This window comes from Furipterus horrens, unplaced genomic scaffold (genome assembly GCF_987537825.1).
Source record: "Furipterus horrens unplaced genomic scaffold, mFurHor1.1.pri manual_scaffold_1, whole genome shotgun sequence".
In the NCBI taxonomy this organism is placed as follows: Eukaryota; Metazoa; Chordata; class Mammalia; order Chiroptera; family Furipteridae; genus Furipterus; species Furipterus horrens.
In genome coordinates this window covers 9,605,947-9,623,869 of record NW_028327171.1, presented here as the reverse complement: position 1 = coordinate 9,623,869, position 17,923 = coordinate 9,605,947, and the positions used below count along the sequence as shown (strand labels likewise).

At 45.6% G+C, this 17,923-nt stretch overlaps 3 protein-coding genes across 11 annotated transcripts in view; all 3 read left to right on the top strand.

The window, feature by feature from the left end:
• The window catches only part of TSPEAR (thrombospondin type laminin G domain and EAR repeats), a 129,868-nt gene that overhangs the window by 91,120 nt on the left and 20,825 nt on the right, over positions 1–17,923 (top strand). The window contains exon 3 of the mRNA XM_090267763.1: positions 17,497–17,735. Within this exon, the coding sequence (XP_090123889.1) occupies positions 17,497–17,735 (239 nt within the window). The remainder of the gene's footprint in view (positions 1–17,496; positions 17,736–17,923) is intronic.
• LOC150020635 (uncharacterized) lies at positions 6,316–7,032 on the top strand. Of its 3 annotated transcripts, none has more exons than XM_090287175.1 (2): positions 6,316–6,526; positions 6,656–7,032. In XM_090287175.1, the coding sequence occupies exons 1-2, from the start codon at positions 6,316–6,318 to the stop codon at positions 7,030–7,032; spliced, it is 588 nt and encodes a 195-aa protein (XP_090143301.1). The 3 variants fall into 3 exon arrangements, with proteins under 3 accessions (XP_090143301.1, XP_090142838.1, XP_090142174.1); XM_090286712.1 differs by having other exon boundaries at positions 6,316–6,729; positions 6,820–7,032; XM_090286048.1 differs by having other exon boundaries at positions 6,316–6,786; positions 6,820–7,032.
• On the top strand, positions 14,626–15,429 carry LOC150020634 (uncharacterized). Of its 7 annotated transcripts, XM_090284720.1 has the most exons (3): positions 14,626–14,850; positions 14,911–15,024; positions 15,127–15,429. In XM_090284720.1, exons 1-3 carry the CDS (start codon positions 14,626–14,628, stop codon positions 15,427–15,429), a joined length of 642 nt encoding a protein of 213 aa, XP_090140846.1. The 7 variants fall into 7 exon arrangements, with proteins under 7 accessions (XP_090140846.1, XP_090139205.1, XP_090141224.1 ...); XM_090283079.1 differs by having other exon boundaries at positions 14,911–15,429; XM_090285098.1 differs by lacking the exon at positions 14,911–15,024 and having other exon boundaries at positions 14,626–14,880; positions 15,097–15,429.

Genomic DNA, 17,923 nt, shown 5'->3' with positions numbered 1-17,923 from the left:
TGGAAACTCCTTATTTCACCTTCCATTTTGAATGAAAGCCTTGCTGGGTAGAGTATTCTTGGTTGTAGGCCTTTGTTTTTCATTGCTTGGAATATTTTTTGCCATTCCCTTCTGGCTTGTAGTGTTTCTGCTGAGAAATCTGATGATAGCCTTATTGGAGCTCCCTTGTATGTTATTAGTTGTTTCTCTCTTGCTGCTTTTAGGATTCTCTCTTTGTCTTTGAATGTTGGCATTTTAATTATGATGTGTCTTGAAGTGGGCCTGTTGGGGTTCATCTTCATTGGGACCCTCTGTGCTTCCTGGACTTGCGTGACTCTTTCTCTCGTCATGTTAGGAAAGTTTTCTGTCATTAGTTTTTCAAAGAGGTTTTCTATCCCTTGCTCTTCTTCTTCTCCTTCTGGAATTCCTATGATACGGATATTATTACGTTTCATGTTGTCCTGCAGCTGTCTTAGAACCTCTTCAGTCTTGTTCAGTCTTTTTTCATTTTGTTGCATTGTCTGGGAGTTTTTGTGTAGGTTGTCCTCCAGCTCGCTGATCCGATCTTCTGCTTCCTCTAGCCTGCTTTTAATTCCTTCTACTGTGTTCTTCAATTCAGAGATCGTATTTTTCATTTCCTCCTGGCTCTTATTGATAGCTTCTATGTCCTTTTTCATGCTCACGTAATTTTCTGTGAGTTCCTTGTAGTTTTTCTGGAGTTCTTTGAAGTTTCCGCTGAGCTCATTCAGCTTCTCCATAATCCATGTTTTGAATTCCATATCTGATAGTTCGCTCCCCTCTATTTCATTTAGCACTCTTTCTGGGGATTCTACCTTTCCTTTTGATGGGAGGTTGTTTCTCTGTCTCCCCATTTTTTTGACTCCTATTGTTTGTTGGTGCTTCTTGGAATGATCTTCACTCCCAGAACTTTTTAGTTTCTTATTCCTGGCGATATTCTAAAGCCAACCACTTAACTTCTAAAGCCTCTGTGTAGGTTTTACAGTCAGTGAGTGGAACAGTACTATTTTTATTTCTTCATTAATCCTTCATTACAAGTCATGTTTTTATAAAAGTATATGTGAATGAACCGCACTATTTGAAGGCACTGTGCGTCCAATGGGTTTTCTGTCACATCTGCCCATTCTTGCTCATGGTGGCTTCCTTCCTGGCGTGCTTGGTTATTTTTGGCTGAGAAATGGTCCTTGTCCTTGCAGGAGTGTTTGCAGGCATTCAGTGATGACATCTTCCCGCAGGGAGGATGTTCACTCTTGCCCAGCGTCGGGAACCTGGAGACCAGGAGCACTATCATGGCATCTAAGGCTTCTGTTTGGTCTCCCCCAACCCCATTTCTGGGACAGAGGTGACTTGGGCTGCAGAGCAGGGAGAGGGCAGGCTGGGGTGGACAGGACGCTATGCCCTGGTCTGCTAAGCGGATCCCAGGGAGGCGAGAGGAGCACCTCTTCCTGGCTCACCTCCCCTGCAGGCGCCGGCATTGTCTCCTTAGACCCCAGCATGAGGGGCGGCTGCAGGCTGTGATGTCTGTCCCCACATCCTGCAAAACCGGGAAATCCCTAGTTCGTTTGCCAGATGAGCATGTGCCCCCGAGAACGAAGGGACTTCTGGGCACTGGTCGGTGATGTAGATGAGCGGCGAGGGGGGTTCCGTCTATGGGGTCTAAGAACCTGCATGAAAAAAAAAAAAAAATTTACATCTTTATTTTCACTAACCTGAAACTGAAATTTAGCGTGCCAATCAATGATGAACGTAGTCAGCAAACCCTAGTGGTACCGGCAGTGCCTGAACCTGTCACCCACAGAAATCAGGTATATGGGAGACACACGGGACTGTCACAGGCCTCAAACCTCACGGCTGCCGAGGGTAGCTGTCGGGCCCAGCACTGCTGTGTGCTACGTATGTGTTTATTAGAGAAGCACGTACCAGATCACTTATTTGTGTTCCCTGTTTTTAGTAACTGTTTTCATGTAATTGGTCCCCTTTGTCATCTATTAGGTATTTCACTTCATCCATTTTTAAAAAGCCAAAGGTTTCTTATCCTTGGCTGGGGTTTGCAGCACAGACCCTGATGTCCATCCTGGCCCGAGATTCTCAATTCTTTTCTCAGCTTTCTATTGCTCTAGGAAGATCCCCTGGCAGTTTCCATTATTTTTGGCAGGAATATCAGTCAAATAAACTCCCTCACAGGTTCCCAAAAGCAGAAACCCACTGAACCGATGTCTTGATTCTTATGAAGTCTAGTTAGAATTTTCCACAACGTTCTCCTATTGTTTGCAGTGACTCCTTAATTCTGGAGGGGTCCTTTCCTTTCAGCCGTGTCTCTTGAATATGTCTATTTATTCTTCACACTTTTCATGGGAGGTCTGTGCAAACTCAAGGCAGAGTTGAAAAGTCCCTGTCTGAGCACTGCAGCCCCCAGAACAGAGGTCACATGCACCTTGAAGAGGTCATTTTAAGGCATCCCTGTCCTCTGTGGTCCAGTGAGCCTGCCCTGGGCTGAGTTCACCTGACCGCAGGGGTTGGAAGCGCACCTCCCCCAGGGCCCCTGCTTGTAGGCCAAGTCAGTGTGTCACGTGGGAACAGGGTGAAGGCATTTCCATGCCTGTGGTCCCTGCAGGTGGCTGCTGTCTTCCTGCTGAGTCTCCCCTGCCCAGAGCCAGCACTGCCTTGTCAGATGGCCATGCCTCCTCCCGTTGTCTGGGATGCTGGGAATGAAACCGGCTTCCCTGGTGCTGGGTCATGGGGCAGCCCTCTTCTCTGAGCTGCTCCCTTACTGTTCACAGGCTTGGGGGTAGGGGCGGCCCTCATTTCCACACCATGTAAGTCACCTTGATGGGAAGGAGGGAGAGAAGGCTGTGGCTGTGGGTTTAAGTGTATGCAGGCATGCATGGGTCTCTCTTAGTCTTCACAGCCATTTGTTGGTTGGTTGGTTTCATCGTAAAAGCAGCTACCATCTTTTTGATGTCTATTTTATGAACCATTTCGAGAGACTTTGTTCCATTTAATAAGAAATATTAGATAAAATTTACTTTATATCTGACATTTAACTCTGGATTCTGGCATGTTGACTAAGTTCTGTACTTTATAAATTTTCTTCTTGTTTCTTTTTGTCTTTAAAATACCTGCCAGGTATTTTTCTTCTATCTTTTTTACTGTTTGTTTTTTTTAAGTATACTTATTGATTGTGATGTTACAGTTGTCCCAATGTTTTTCCCTTTTCTCCCCTCTGCCCAGTATACCCCTTCTTTCCAGCAATCCTACCCCCCTTAGTTCATGTCCATGGGTTTTACATGTAAGTTCTTTGGCTTCACCCTTTCCTACATTATTCTTAAGTTCCTCCTGTCTATTTTGTACCAACCAATTATGCTTCTTAATCCCTGTACCTTTTCCACATTTCTTCCCCTCTCCCCTCCCAGCTGATAACCCTCAAATGATCCCCATACCTATGATTCTGTTCCCATTCTGGTTTGCTTAGTTGGATTTTGTTTTTATGTTTTAGCTTCAGTTGTTGATAGTCGTGAATTTGTTGTCATTTTAGTGTTCATAGTATTGATCTCCTTTTTCTTAAATAAGTCCCCTTAACATTTCATATAACAATGGCTTGGTGATGATGAACTCCTTTAGCTTCACCTTGTCTGGGAAGCACTTTATCTGCCCTTCCATTCTAAACGATAGCTTTGCTGGGTAGAGTAGTCCTGGATGTAGTTTTTTGCTTTTCATCACTTTGAATACCTCTTGCCAGTCCTTCTTGCCTGCAAATCTACTGTTTCAAAATATATTTATTCTTTTTTAGTCATACTAATGAATATTTGTTGTTTTCCTTTATATTCATGCTTTAATTATTAAAGCCCAGAATGAAACAATGCAATGTGAGAAACTTCTAGTTAGGACAGAATTGATAACCTGCCCCTGCCTGTGCTTATCAGTCTGTTGAGTTTAATCGAAAGATGCATTCTCCATAGAAACACAGGGCAAGCCACACACGTGTAATTGTAACTCTTATAATAGCCACATTAATAATAAAAAGGAAACAGGTAAAATTATTTTAATAACACATTTTATTTAACCCAACACATCTAAAATAGTATCATTTCAACATGTTCCTCACATTAGATAGCACAGAACAAAGCGTTAGAATCCCCCCAGTGTGATCACAGTAGGACGCATTACACCGCATTGTGTCCCCCCAGTGTGATCACGGTAGGACGCATCACATGCCATAGGACCCCATCAGCATGACCGATCACAGCAGGACGCATCACACCCTATACAATCCCACCAGTGTGACCACAGGAGGATGCATCACGCCACGCATCAGCTGTGATAGATGCAGGTTTGCATTTGTATCAGGACCGATTGCACTGGTTACTTAGAGTTACCTCCATGTTCCCCTTTCTTTGCTCCCAAGCCAGCCTGACTCCATGGTCCTGAATTCTCCTGTTTGCTACATCATGTGGTCATTTGTTGAATTCTTTAGGTATTTTTTTCAAGAGGGAAAAACGAGCACAGCACTTTGTAAGCTCTTGCTTATGTGAAAACACATTGATGTAGCCTTTACTTGAGAAAGATGTCATAAGTGGAAAATAATCAATCACGCTGCCCAACGTTAGTTCCCTCGAAGTGCCGCGTCCTCGCTGTCGGGAGGGAGAGGCCCCGGGGTCAGAGTGCTGTCGGTTCCTCTCCAGATGCTGTGCCTTTCCCTCCTGCCTGGAGAGGGGACTGTTCTTACTGCTTTTTATTTAAAAACTTGCCCTTGTATGTCTAGGGTGGGCTCTAAAGACCTGATTCTCTTGAAATTCACGAAGCCTTTGCAGTCCAAACACCCCCACCCTTGTCCCTTCGGCTCCGAGTGGTCCGCCCTCCATGATCCCTTCGGTGGCTGCCTTGGTCCTCATTGCCCACTCTCCCTTCCTGGGGACTGTTATCTTGTTGGTCTCAGCTAAACACACTGTCTACTGCATTTTCTCTCACCGTATTTGTGGGTTTTATTCTTGACCTCTGTGTTTCGAAGGACCTAGCAGTGTTTGTCCTTAAAACCACCAAGTGGCTGCTCTGTGGTGGTAATTTTGCTTCTTTCTGCCTCTGTGAATTTTTCATCCAGCAACTGGTTGTTAACTTTCCTTGGACACGTGGTGCCACCTTGGGCTGCGTGACTTTAAGCAGGTTGCTCAACCTCTCTGTGCCCAGGCTTCTCATCTATTCACAAGTTGATGTCAAAATCGAGTGAACAGACATGACATGCCCAGAACACCACCAGACATAGAACACATACTCAGAAAATGTTACCTGACATTGCTGGCAACATCATCAAAGGTGTTATAAGGGTAATTTTCTGAGATATTGAGGCTTTCACCAGAGTTGACCCAGGATGACTTCCTGTTTCAGGTTCACTGGGACCATATCTTGTATTCCACGAGGCTATTCCTTCTCTCTTCTGTGTTTTCTGTCTCTGGACTCTTTCAGACATCACTCTTGAGTGAGGAAAATTCTGGCCAGATGGGTCATTGGCTCACTGTGGAGCTTGGAGTAGACAGGATGGGCTGAAAGCCATATAGGTTTGGGTGTAATGCTCATGGGAACCGAACGACTGGGCAGAATACAGACCCTGTGCCCCAAGTCCTCCCATGACGATGTCACAGCTCCTCACCCAGACATGTTGCATGTGCTCTTTGGTGAGTCACATAATGGAGTCCACGTTTACGGACTGTCCATTAACGTTCCTCTCAGGTGCTTTGCGTGCAGGGTGTGGTGGCGCTGGGCATCTTTCTTGAGGGTGTCCACGTGGGCAGATGCAAGGGAGGCTGGGGGACTGCGCGTGGATTTCACACCGGCCCCTGCATGAATGTGACTTAGAACCCATCCATAGTGGTTGGATTTCATAAGGCCGTGCAAGCACCCATTTGTGCTCAATTTTAAAGTGTTTCAAAGTAATACAACTATCAAAAGCACCCCAAACCTAGGAGAAATAACCCAGAAGTTCATGACCATGGGAATGTGTTAACCTCTAAATTTCAACTTGACATAATGTTGCCTGAAATATTTTCCAGTTTTCTGGAGACAAATACAGAGAGCTGGGAAACACATCTTGCAACATACTCACAAGTTTAATGAGTAAACACTAATTGTAGAAAACAAAGCGGCACTAATGAGGGCTCTCCTGCAACAGGCTCTCAACCCCAACAAGGAAGGGAGGGCGTGGGGAGCTGCTCAGTGGGGCAACACAAGCCAGGGACGGTATAAAAGCCGACAGCCGGGCACCTCGGACACTCACACTCACACACTCACACACACTCACACTCTCCTCCAGCCCCGCCGCCCACCATGGCCGCCTCCACCCTGTCCGTCTGCTCCAGTGACCTGCGCTATGACAACCGCGTCTGCCTGCCCGGCTCTGCTGACTCTTGCACTGACTCCTCCTGGCAGGTGGACGACTGTCCAGAGAGCTGCTGTGAGCCCTCCTGCTGCGCCCCCAGCTGCTGCCAGCCCACCTGCTGTGTCCCCAGCTGCTGCCAGTCCACCTGCTGTGTCCCCAGCTGCTGTGTCCCAACACCCTGCCAGACCCTTGTCTGTGCCCCAGTGAGCTGCGTGTCCAGCCCCTGCCAATCAGCCTGCACCAGCTGCTGCACACCCTCGTGCTGCCAGCCCTCCTGCTGCACCTCGTCCCCCTGCCAGCAGGCCTGCTGCGTGCCCGTCTGCTGCAAGCCCGTCTGCTGCACACCTGTCTGCTGCAAGCCCGTCTGCTGCACACCTGTCTGCTGCAAGCCCGTCTGCTGCACACCCATCTGCTCTGGGGTCACCCCCTGCTCAGCCCCCTCATGCTGCCAGCCCACCCCCTGCACCTCGTCCTGCTACAGGCCTTCCTCCTGCTACAGGCCCTCCTCCTGCATGTCCGTCATCTGCCGCCCTGTGTGCAGACCTGCCTGCTGCGTGCCCGTCTCCTCCTGCTGTGCCCCCTCCTCCTGCCGGCCCAGCTGCTGCCGCCCAGCCTCCTGTGTGTCCCTGATCTGCCGCCCCATGTGCTCCCGCCCTGCCTGCTAGGTCCCCGCCTCAGCCCGGAAGGCCTGCTGCTGACCAAACATATCCCACAAGGGCCAGCCTGACTCAGATCCCACCCTCTGGCTGTGGTCCTCCCGACCACCTCTCAGTCTGGTCCTGAGCTGTGTTAGATGGCTGCCTCCTCCCAGGGTGGGGCCTCCACACGTCTCCACTGTCCTGACCTGACCTCTGCTCCCAGTAACCTGGACCTTGCTGCTCCTGGGTTTTTGCCTTCACATGTCTCTTGGTTACCTGTTCTTACCTCCTAGTTTCTCTTTTGAATTGCTTGACCTCAACTCTCAGCCTGTCAGCACCTCCTCAGCACCCCAATAAACTCATTTCATCATCTGATCGCTTCCTTCATCTGACTTCGTGGGGTGGGTGGGGGCAGGGCACATGATTTTCACCAGACATTGGTCTCCTCCAGCCATGAGTATTTCTAAGAATGAGTGACTGAGAAATCCCAAAGTGCAATGGCCCAACTCTTCCTGGTGGGGCACCAGGTGGAACTCCTGCCCTGGCCTGGAAGGTCAGTGCCTGGGGCTTTCTTGAGGCTGGTCACCTGTAGAAAAGTCATGGTCTAGGGAGTTCTCACGCCCCATGGACCATTTCCACCCACTGTCCTATCTGGACAAATTCATGTCCCCAGGTTTGCCCATCAGGACACACTGAGAAGTCCTTGCATCACAGACTCTGTGGGCCTGGGGCCACCGCTTGTCTTTCCCCCGCAGGTCTACACTGTTAGCAGAGACCTGATGGAGTGTGGGTGGGAGGAGCTGCTGCTACTCTGAAGGAGCCAGAGGGACTGGATGACCTTCCCACCAAGGACAAACCAAAAAAATTAGCAAAACTGTGAAGCAATGGTAATCAGATATTAGATTTAAGGATCACAGAACAGGAACCCCTGAGAGAGGGAAACAAAGTGAGTCTCACAATTGGTCCCACTCACCACCTTGAGAGCATTTCCAGGCCCTGGTGCAAAAATGGAGAACCCAAGTAGAGCTCAATGCACCCCTGAGTCAGGGACAACCTTGGGAATTGGGGGAGCCCCAGGCCGATGGTGTTTGGGGCCAGAAGAGGAGAGCATTGCCCTAGGGAATCCTTGGTCCTCAAAGGGTCTCCTTCAAGTGTCGGCAAAGTAATGATCAGCAAACCCAAGTGAGATTGAGACTGGGGAAATCAACAAGATTAATGACATGATCCCAGAAATCAAACATGCCTAAAGTAGGGCCTAGTCTCACCTGCCAGTTGAAACATGATCATAATTCTCAGGACATCGGGTAGACGACTCAGAGGATATTGCCTCAGTTGTTGGTAAAATTAGCCCCAGTATAACCAGGTTCAGTCCTACCTGACAAAGCTGACATGCAAACTTTCAAGAGTGAGCCATTTCCAAGGCACTTAACTACATATAGAGCAAAGATCAAGACTATTCATTTGAGTACTAAATATCCAACCTTCAATGTAGTAAAATTCACAATTTTAGACATCCTTTCAAAATTTTCAGGCATGTAAAGAGGCAGAACAACATAACCCATAATAAGAATAAAATTAATCCATCAGAACAAAACCAGAAATGTCTCAGGTGATAGAAATCGTAAGAGTTATGACTATGTATCATATGTTCTAGAAAAAAGGCTAAGCAAACCTATTAAGTAAAGTTGAGGAGGATTTAAAAGGATACAACATCTAGAGAGGAAAACTACTATGTCTGAGTGAATATTACTCTAAATGAGGTTAATAGCAGAATAAATGCTGCAGAAGAAAAGACAAGTGAACTTGAAGGCGGAGCAATAGCAAGTAAGTGAAACACAGAGAGGAAAAAGAAACAGATGAAGCATTAGTGAGCAGAAGGATTGGAGTCCTCAAAGAAGAGAGAGAAGGAGGACAGAAAAGAGGCTGTGAGGTTGGATAAAAAGACAAACTCCACCCTGCTGCCTATAGGAAATGTGCTTTAATTATAAGGAAACAAAAAAGTTAACAGTTTTTTTCACACAAAAAAATAAATAAAAGTTGAGCTTCAACCAAGCCTAAAGTATGAAATAATAAAGATTAAAGCATAAATCAATGAAAATGAAAACAGTAAAACGATAGTGATAATCAATAACATGAACCCTTGTTGTTGTCTTTTTTGAAATGGTAAATAGATTGAATAACTCTAACTACACTGAATACGGAAAAGATAAAGAAGACTCAAATCACCAATATCAAGGATGGAAGAGGAGGAATTACTCTAGGTCCTACAGATATTAAAGAATAAAAGGGACTACAGCAAATAATACTATTCCCCCAAATTGAAAAATTCAGATGAAATGGACTCATTCCTTAAAGACATAAACTACCAAAACTCACTCAAGAGAAAGCAGATAACCTTCATTGTCCTATGTCAATTTAATAGACTATTCTTAGAGCAGTGTTAGGTTCCCACATAACTTATACCCTCACACATGCACAGCCTCTCCCACAATGAATACCTTGCAATGTTGATACATTTGTTACAAATGTGGTTTATTTGTTATAATCAATAAACCTATATTGACACATCAATATTAACCAAAGTCCATAGTTTCCATTACAGTTTACTCTTGATGTATGTTCTATGGGTTTTGATAAAGGTGTAATGACATATATGGGCCATTATAGTTCATACAGAATAGTTTCCCTGCTCCCCCAAATCTTCTGTGCTCCACCTATTCTTCCTTTCTTCCCTGATAACTCCTGGCAACCACTGCCCTTTTTTCTGTCTCCATAGGTTAGCCTTTTCCAGAATGTCATCTACTTAGAATCTAACAGTACAAAGACTTTCAGACTAGTTCTTGCACTTAGTAATGTGCATTGTACACTTAAGGTTTCTCCATGTCTTTTTATGGCTTGATGGTTCGTTTCTTTTTTTTCTCTCTATAAAATAACATAAAATTTATTAGCTTAACCCTTTTTAAGTGCAGTTTGGTGGCAGTAAATACATTCATAGTGTCGTACAACCATCACTACCATCCACATCCAGAACTTTTTTCATCTTGAAAAAACTGAAACTCTGCATACATTAAACAGCAACGTCCCATTCTCTCCTCCCTCCAGCCCCTGGGAAACACCACCTTACTTTCTGTTTCTAAAGTACCTCATATAAGTGGAATCATATAGTATCTGTCTTTTTGAGACTCGCTTATTTCATTTACCATAATGCCCTCATGGTTCATCTTTTCTTGGTTTCCTTTTTAAGGGCGAATAATATTCCTTTGTGTGTATGTACATTTTGCTTATCCATTCATCCATCAATGGACACTGGGTTGCTTTCACATGTTAGCTATTGTGAATAATGCTGCTATAAACATGGGTTAACAAAAGTCTCTATGAGACCCTGCTTTTAATTCTTTTGAGCATATATCCAATAGAATTACTAGATCATATGGTAATTCTACTTTTAATTTTTTGGGGGAACCATCATGCTGATTTCCACAGTAGCTGCACCATAACATGTTCACACCAACAGTGCACAGGACTCCAGTTTCTCCACATTCTCACCAACACTTGTTCTTTTCTCATTGTTTCTTTTTCTATATAGTAGTTATCCTAATGGATGTAAAGTTGTATCTTGTAGTTTTCATTTGCATTCCTCTAATGATTAGTCATGTTAAGCATCTTTTTGTGTGCTTATTGTCCATCTGTATATCTTCTTTGGAAAAATGTCTGCTCAAGTCCTTTGCCCATTTTTGGATTTGTTTTTGGGATTGTTTGTTTGTTTGTTTTGCTATTCATTTTTAGGAGTTCTCAATACATTCTATATATTGATCCCTTATCAGATAAATGATTTCCAAGTGTTTTTTCCATTTCCTTGGGTTATATTTTTTCTCTGTTGATATTATATTTTGATGCAAAAATATTTAAAATTTTCACAAAGTCCAATTTGTGTATTTTTCTTATGTCACCCTTGCCTTTGTTGTCATATCCAGGAAATCACTGCCAAATTCAACTCTGTGAAGTTTTTGTCCTGTTTTCTTCCAAGGGTTTTATAGCTTTAGGTCTTACACTTAGGTTATAGATCCATTTTGGCTTAATTCTTGCATATGGTGTTAGTTATGGGTTAATTTCATTCTTTTGCATGTGGGTAGCCAGTTTACCCAGAACAATTTGTTGGTAAGGCTGCCTTTTCTCCATTAAATGGACTTGGTACCCTTGTCAAAAATGATTTGACCTATTGAGTGAGGGTCTATTTCTAGACTCTGTATTCTATTATTCTATTCCATTGGTCTATATGTGTTTATGCCAGTACCCCTCTCTTTTGATTACTGTAGATTTCTAGTAAGTTTTGAAATCAGGAAGTGTGAGCTGTGTTGTTTTTAAGGATTGTTTTGGCTATTCAGCATCCCTTAATATTCCATATGAATTTTAGGATGGAGTTTTATATTTCTGCAAAAAAATATTGAGGGTTTGATAGTGATTGCATTAAATCTGCAGATTACTTTGGTAGCATTAAAATCTTAATATTAAGTTTTTCAAGCCATGAACATGTGCTGTCATTTCATTTATTTATGTCTTCTTTAATATCTTTCAACAATGTTTTATAGTTTACATTATACAGGTTTTTAACCTCCTTATTTAATTCCTAAGTACTTTATTCTTTTTGATACTATTATAAATGGAATTATTTTCATAATTTTCTTTGTGGGCTGTTCACTATTAATGTACAAAAATGCAACCGAGTTCCATGGGTTGACTTTGTTTCCTGTTATTTCGCTGAATTCATTTATTAATCCTAATAGGTTTTTGTGTGGAATCTTTAGGAATTTCTACATTTAATATCATAACATCTGTGAACAGAGATGGTTTTACTTCTTTTCAATCTAGATGCCCTTTTGTTTTTTCATTGTCTACCTGCTCTCCTAGAGCTTCCAGTACTATAGAGACGAGAAGTGGTGAAAGTTGGCATTCTTGCCTTGTTCCTGATCTTGAAGGAAAAGCTTTCAAAATTGAGTATAATGTTTTCTGTGGGTTTTTCATATATATGTTCATTTATATATTTATATGTATTCACATATATTCATATACAAAGTTTGTCTGGAAAAAGTTCAGTCATTGTTAATATAATGAGAATGGTTTGCATGATATCAATGTAACCTGACAGCCAGTGGACTGGAATGTGCATGTGTGAACAATGGCGACTTCACTGTACTAGTCAGTGGGGGCAGTAGGTGCCATTGAGTGAGCATGTGTACCATGTGGCTGTCACATTCAAATGTCTGAGTGCATAGAGCAACAAATCTGAATCAAATTTTGCATCAAGCTTGAACATTCCTCCTTGTAAACTATTTGGATGATTCAGAAGGCTACAACTATAAGCAGCAGGTGACTGGCAGATTCATCACAACAATGCACCCGCACATGCATCACGTCTCATGCAGAATTTTTAAACAAAACATCAAATCATCCAGGTGACTCAGCCCTCCCACAGCCAAGATTTGGCACCCTGCCTCTTCTGGCTTTTCCCCAAATTAAAACCACCTTTGAAAGGGAAGAGCTTTCAGATTGTTGATGAGATTCCAGGAAAATACAATGGGGCAGCTGACAACAATTGGAAGAACTATGTGAGGTCCCAAGGTGCCTATTTTGAAGGAGACTGAGGACAATGGTCCTATGTACTATGTTTCTTGTATCTTGTATCTTCTTCAGTAAATGTCTATTTTTCATAGTACATGGCTGGATACTTTCTGGACAGACCTTGTATGTGTCATTTCTTCCTATTCCTAGTTTGCTGGCTTCTTGAGGTTTTGTTTTGTTTCTTTAAATCATGAAAGGGTGTTAAATCTTGTCAAATGATTTTTTTTTTTGCATCAATTGAGATGATCATGTATCTTTTCCTTCATTCTATTAATGTGGTATATTACATTAATTGATTTTCCTATTGCATTTCAGCAATAGAGCCTTCTTGATCATGCTGTATAAACCTTTTAACAGGTATAAAATTTTTAATATAAATTTTATCTGCTAGTATTTTGTTGAGGGATTTTACATCAATGTTCATAAAGAATATTAGTCTGTAGTTTTCTTTTCCTGTAGTGTCTTTGTTTGGCTTTGGTGTGAGGGTAATGCTGGCCTCATGAAATGAGTTAGGGATGCTTCCCTCTTCCTTAATTTTAAAAAGAAGTTTACAGTAACCTAGGAATAACCAAAAACATCCTTAACCCAATATGAGGCGTCTATGAAAACCTCACGGACAATATCACATTCAATTGTCAAAGACAACACTATTCCCTAATACCAGGAACAGGACCAGGTATCCTCTCCCAGTATGCCTATTCGACATCACGCTGAGGGCTTACCCAACACAATGAGACAAGAAATAGAAAGAAGGCATATGTATTGGAAATGAAGAATTAAAATAATCTCTATTCCCAGAGGATATGATTGTCCACACAGAAAACCCTCAAGGATCTATTTTTAAAAAGGTTCCTAAAAATATAAGAGAGTTCAGCAAGGTTGAAGAACAGAAACTTAAAATAATAAAAATTTATTGTAGTTCTATACAGGAGTGGGCAAAGTAGCTTTATAGTTGTGAGTACATAAAACACAGAATTTATTCTTGTATTATTTATTTCTTAATTATTGTATTATTTACTTGTAATTATTTGTCTTCTTATTATTATTTTGTATCCTTACTTACAATTTATATTTTAGTTAATGATGGCTGATAATTTAACCTACTTTTGCCCACCCCTGTATAATAGCAATAAACAATTGGATTTCAAAAGTTTTGTTTAAAAGTCTGACTGACAACAAAATAAAAAATGAAAATCAGTATAAATCTAACAGAACGTTACATCAGGAGAACTATAAAAATGCTAATGAATAAATCAAAGAAAACATGAACAGATGGAGAATCAGATCATGTTCGTGGGTTGAGCTATTAATATGACGCCAGCCACCTCCAAATTGATCCATAGATTTAAAGCAATCCCAGTCAAAATTCCAGCCAGATTTTTTTGTTATCAACAAGCAGATTCTAAAATTATTTGGAAAGGAGGAGGAGCTTGAATAGCCTGAACTATCTGCCCTTCTGCGCAGTGGTGGAAACCCTTCTTTGTCTGTCTTCCATTCACTACTTCTCCCCTTGGCTGGTCCATTCGCTCCTCGGCCCTTCTGTCTATGGGGAGGTCCTACAGCAGATGAGCAGTAGGATCCCAATTCCAGCCCCTGGCTGCCCTGCCCCTGACTCTGGGATTCAAACCCTCCCCTGCAGGGTGACGGAGAACACCTGGGGAGTGGAGCACAGCAGGGCAGGGGCAAGCTGCTGGGGCTCCACCACTCCAGATTTTTCCAGTGGTGTTTGCTTAGAAAACCAAACACAGGTCAGGGAGTCAACCTAGTCTTCAGCCATGCCAGGCATTTTACAAGCAGCAAACTCTTTCCTGTAAATAAAACAGAAGTAATAAGGGTTCCCGGGACTCGGCTCAAAATATCAACACAGAAAGGAGGGCGTCGAGAGCTTCCTGCTTGGACAAGAAGCACCCAGGAGGGTATAAAAGCCAACAGCCCTGGGCACCTCACACACTCACACACTCACACACTCCTCCCAGCTCACCTCCAACCCCACCGCCCACCATGGCCGCCTCCACCCTGTCCGTCTGCTCCAGTGACCTGAGCTATGGCAACCGTGTCTGCCTGCCCGGCTCCTGTGACTCTTGCACTGACTCCTCCTGGCAGGTGGACGACTGTCCAGAGAGCTGCTGTGAGCCCTCCTGCTGCGCCCCCAGCTGCTGCCAGCCCACCTGCTGTGTCCCCAGCTGCTGCCAGTCCACCTGCTGTGTCCCCAGCTGCTGTGCTCCAGCCCCCTGCCAGACCCTCGTCTGCACCCCAGTGAGCTGCGTGTCCAGCCCCTGCTGCCAGGCGACCTGTGGGCCCAGCCCCTGCCAATCAGCCTGCACCAGCTGCTGCACACCCTCGTGCTGCCAGCCCTCCTGCTGCACCTCCTCCCCCTGCCAGCAGGCCTGCTGTGTGCCCGTCTGCTGCAAGCCCGTCTGCTGCACACCTGTCTGCTGCAAGCCCGTCTGCTGCACACCTGTCTGCTGCAAGCCCGTCTGCTGCACACCTGTCTGCTGCAAGCCCGTCTGCTGCACACCTGTCTGCTGCAAGCCTGTCTGCTGCTCTCCCATCTGCTCTGGGGCCACCCCTTGCCCATCCCCCTCATGCTGCCAGCCCACTCCCTGTACCTCCTCCTGCTGCAGGCCCTCCTGCTGCAGGCCTTCCTCCTGCATGTCCGTCATCTGCCGCCCTGTGTGCAGACCCGCCTGCTGCGTGCCCGTCTCCTCCTGCTGTGCCCCCTCCTCCTGCCGGCCCACCTGCTGCCGCCCGGCTTCTTGTGTGTCCCTGATCTGCCGCCCCGTGTGCTCCCGCCCTGCCTGCTAGGTCCCCGCCTCAGCCTGGAAGGCCTGCTGCTGACCAGGCACATCTCCCCAGAACTAGCTGGGGTTAGGTCTCACCTATGACTATGGTCCTCCCAGCCACCCCTCAGTCCAGTGCTGACTCATGTTCAATGGCTGACCCCACCCAGGGTGGGGTCCCCCAGGTCGCCACTGTCCTCACCTGACCTCTGCTCCCAAGAACCCCTGACCTCACTGCCTCACGGCCTCTTGCCTCCCTGGAGACACCTCCGCCTGCATCTGCATCGCCTGTCCTTCTTTCTGAGTTTCTCTGTCCAGTCACCTGACCTCTGCTCTCACTTTGTCAGCACCTCCTAGGACCCCCCAATAAACTCACTTCATCACCTGATCTCTTCCTTCATATGATTTCATGGGGTGGGGGGGGGGCGGTGTTGGGAAGGGAAAAAACACATGGGTTCACCAGACACTGGTCTCCAGCCATGAGTCTCCAGCCACGAGTGTTTCTAGGAACCAGTGACTGAGAGATCACAAAGCGCAGATCACAAAGCTCAGTGGCCTAAGGCCTCTTGGTGGGGTACTGGATGGGACTCGCCCTACAAAGGAAGTTCAGTGAAGGAGTGGCCCGAGGCCTTGGGACCCATTCTCAGCTAGGTGGATTTTGCTGAATTAGTCATTTAATTAAATATGAGGAACGTGGAGGCTTTTAACTACTTTAGAATAATAGTTGTGTAGAATTTGGGTCACAGTGTTATAGGGCCAAAGACTTGTTAAAAAAAAAATTCTCTGTAATTATGTCAGAGACCTGCTTTAGCATTAGGTTTCACCACTTTCAATTCTATACTCTTTTAATGGTGTTCGGCTAGGAATTGATAGGCTCTAAATTGCACTTACTTATAATCAAGTACACATTGTTTCTATAGTTGGTGTGGCAGGGGTTGGTGGTGTTTGGAGGTCACATTGTGTTTGAGGTCACCATCCTGGCGGGAGGTGTGTGGTTTTTAAATTGTGGTAAAATACATATAACGTGAAGTTTACCATTTTAATCATTTTTAAGTGATTTTATATATTTATTTCTTTAGAGAGAGAGAAAGGGAGGGAGAAAGAGAGGGAGAGAAACATCGATCAGTTTCCTCTCACACACACCCCCAAATGGGGACCGGCCTGCAACCCAGGCATGTGCCCTGACTGGGAATCGAACCAGCGACCTTTCACTTTGCAGAGCGACACTCAACCCACCTGAGCCACACCAGCCGGGGCCCATTTTAACCAGGTCTAAGTGCACAGCTCAGTGGCATTAAGCACAGTCACACTGTTGTGCAACCATCACCATCACCAGAACTTTTTCATCTTCTCAGAGTGGAACCCTGTCCCCATTAAACACTTACTCCCTGTTCTCCCACCCCAGTCCCTGGCACCCGGTGCTCGACACTCTATCTCTATGACTGTGACCGCTCCAGCAGCCTCATGCTAGTGAGTTCATATAGTATTGTCCTTCCGTGACTGGCTCATTCCACTCAGTGTAATGTCCTCAAGTTCATCCATGTTGATGTAGGAACTTCCATTTTAAGGCTGAAAATATTCCGTTGGGTGGACAGACCCCATTACTTATGCTTATCCCGTCATCCATCAATGGGCAGCAGGTTTGCGTCTACGGTTTAGCTCTTGTGAATGACGTTGCAGTGAACACAGGTGTACATGTGTCTCTTTGAGACCCTGCTGTTAACCTCCCTGGATTTACGGCAAATGGTGGAATTGCTGGATCAGGGGTTAGCAGCATTTTTAATTTTTTGAGGAAACGTCATACTGTTTTTGATAGGGGCCGCACCATTTCGCATTCCCGCCCACAGCACATGAGGGTTCACATTCCTCCACGTCCTCGCCAGCACGGGCTGTTTCCTGTTTTCCTGATACCAGCCATGGGCATGGTGTGAGCAGGGCTCATGGTTTTATCGCAGATGGGGTCATGGCAGCAGGCCCCGCGCTGTGAGCCCTGACCTTACCTGTCCACGCGCGCGCTCACTCTCACCTGTCCCCCCACCCCCCACCAGCCTTCCCTTACCTGCCTGCACTCACCTGCCGCCCTCTCTTGCAGAAGAATGAGTACCTGTTCACCGTGGTGGCGGAGGGGCCGGACGCGCTGCTGCTGGGCCTGCGGTACTCCCCCACGCGGCTGCACTTCCTCTTCCTCAGTGAGGATGCGGCGGGCACCTGGCAGACGCGCGTGTCCTTCCGCAGCCCGGCCCTCATGGACAGCCAGTGGCACACGCTGGTCTTGGCTGTGTCTGAAGACTCTTTTTCCCTCACCACGGACTGCGGCGTCCCCATGGACATGTAGGTATCAGGATGCCGGGGAGGGTCGCGTGATGTTGGGTGCTGCCAGACCACGAGTCCGGACTGGACATCCAGGGGCAGCCCCAGTTGTGCAGGGCGGGTCCCAGCGGTGTCAGACTGGTGGAGGAACCACCGTTACAAGCATGCATCGTGGCAGGACGGCCCGGGTCACCTGCAGGCGGACGGCA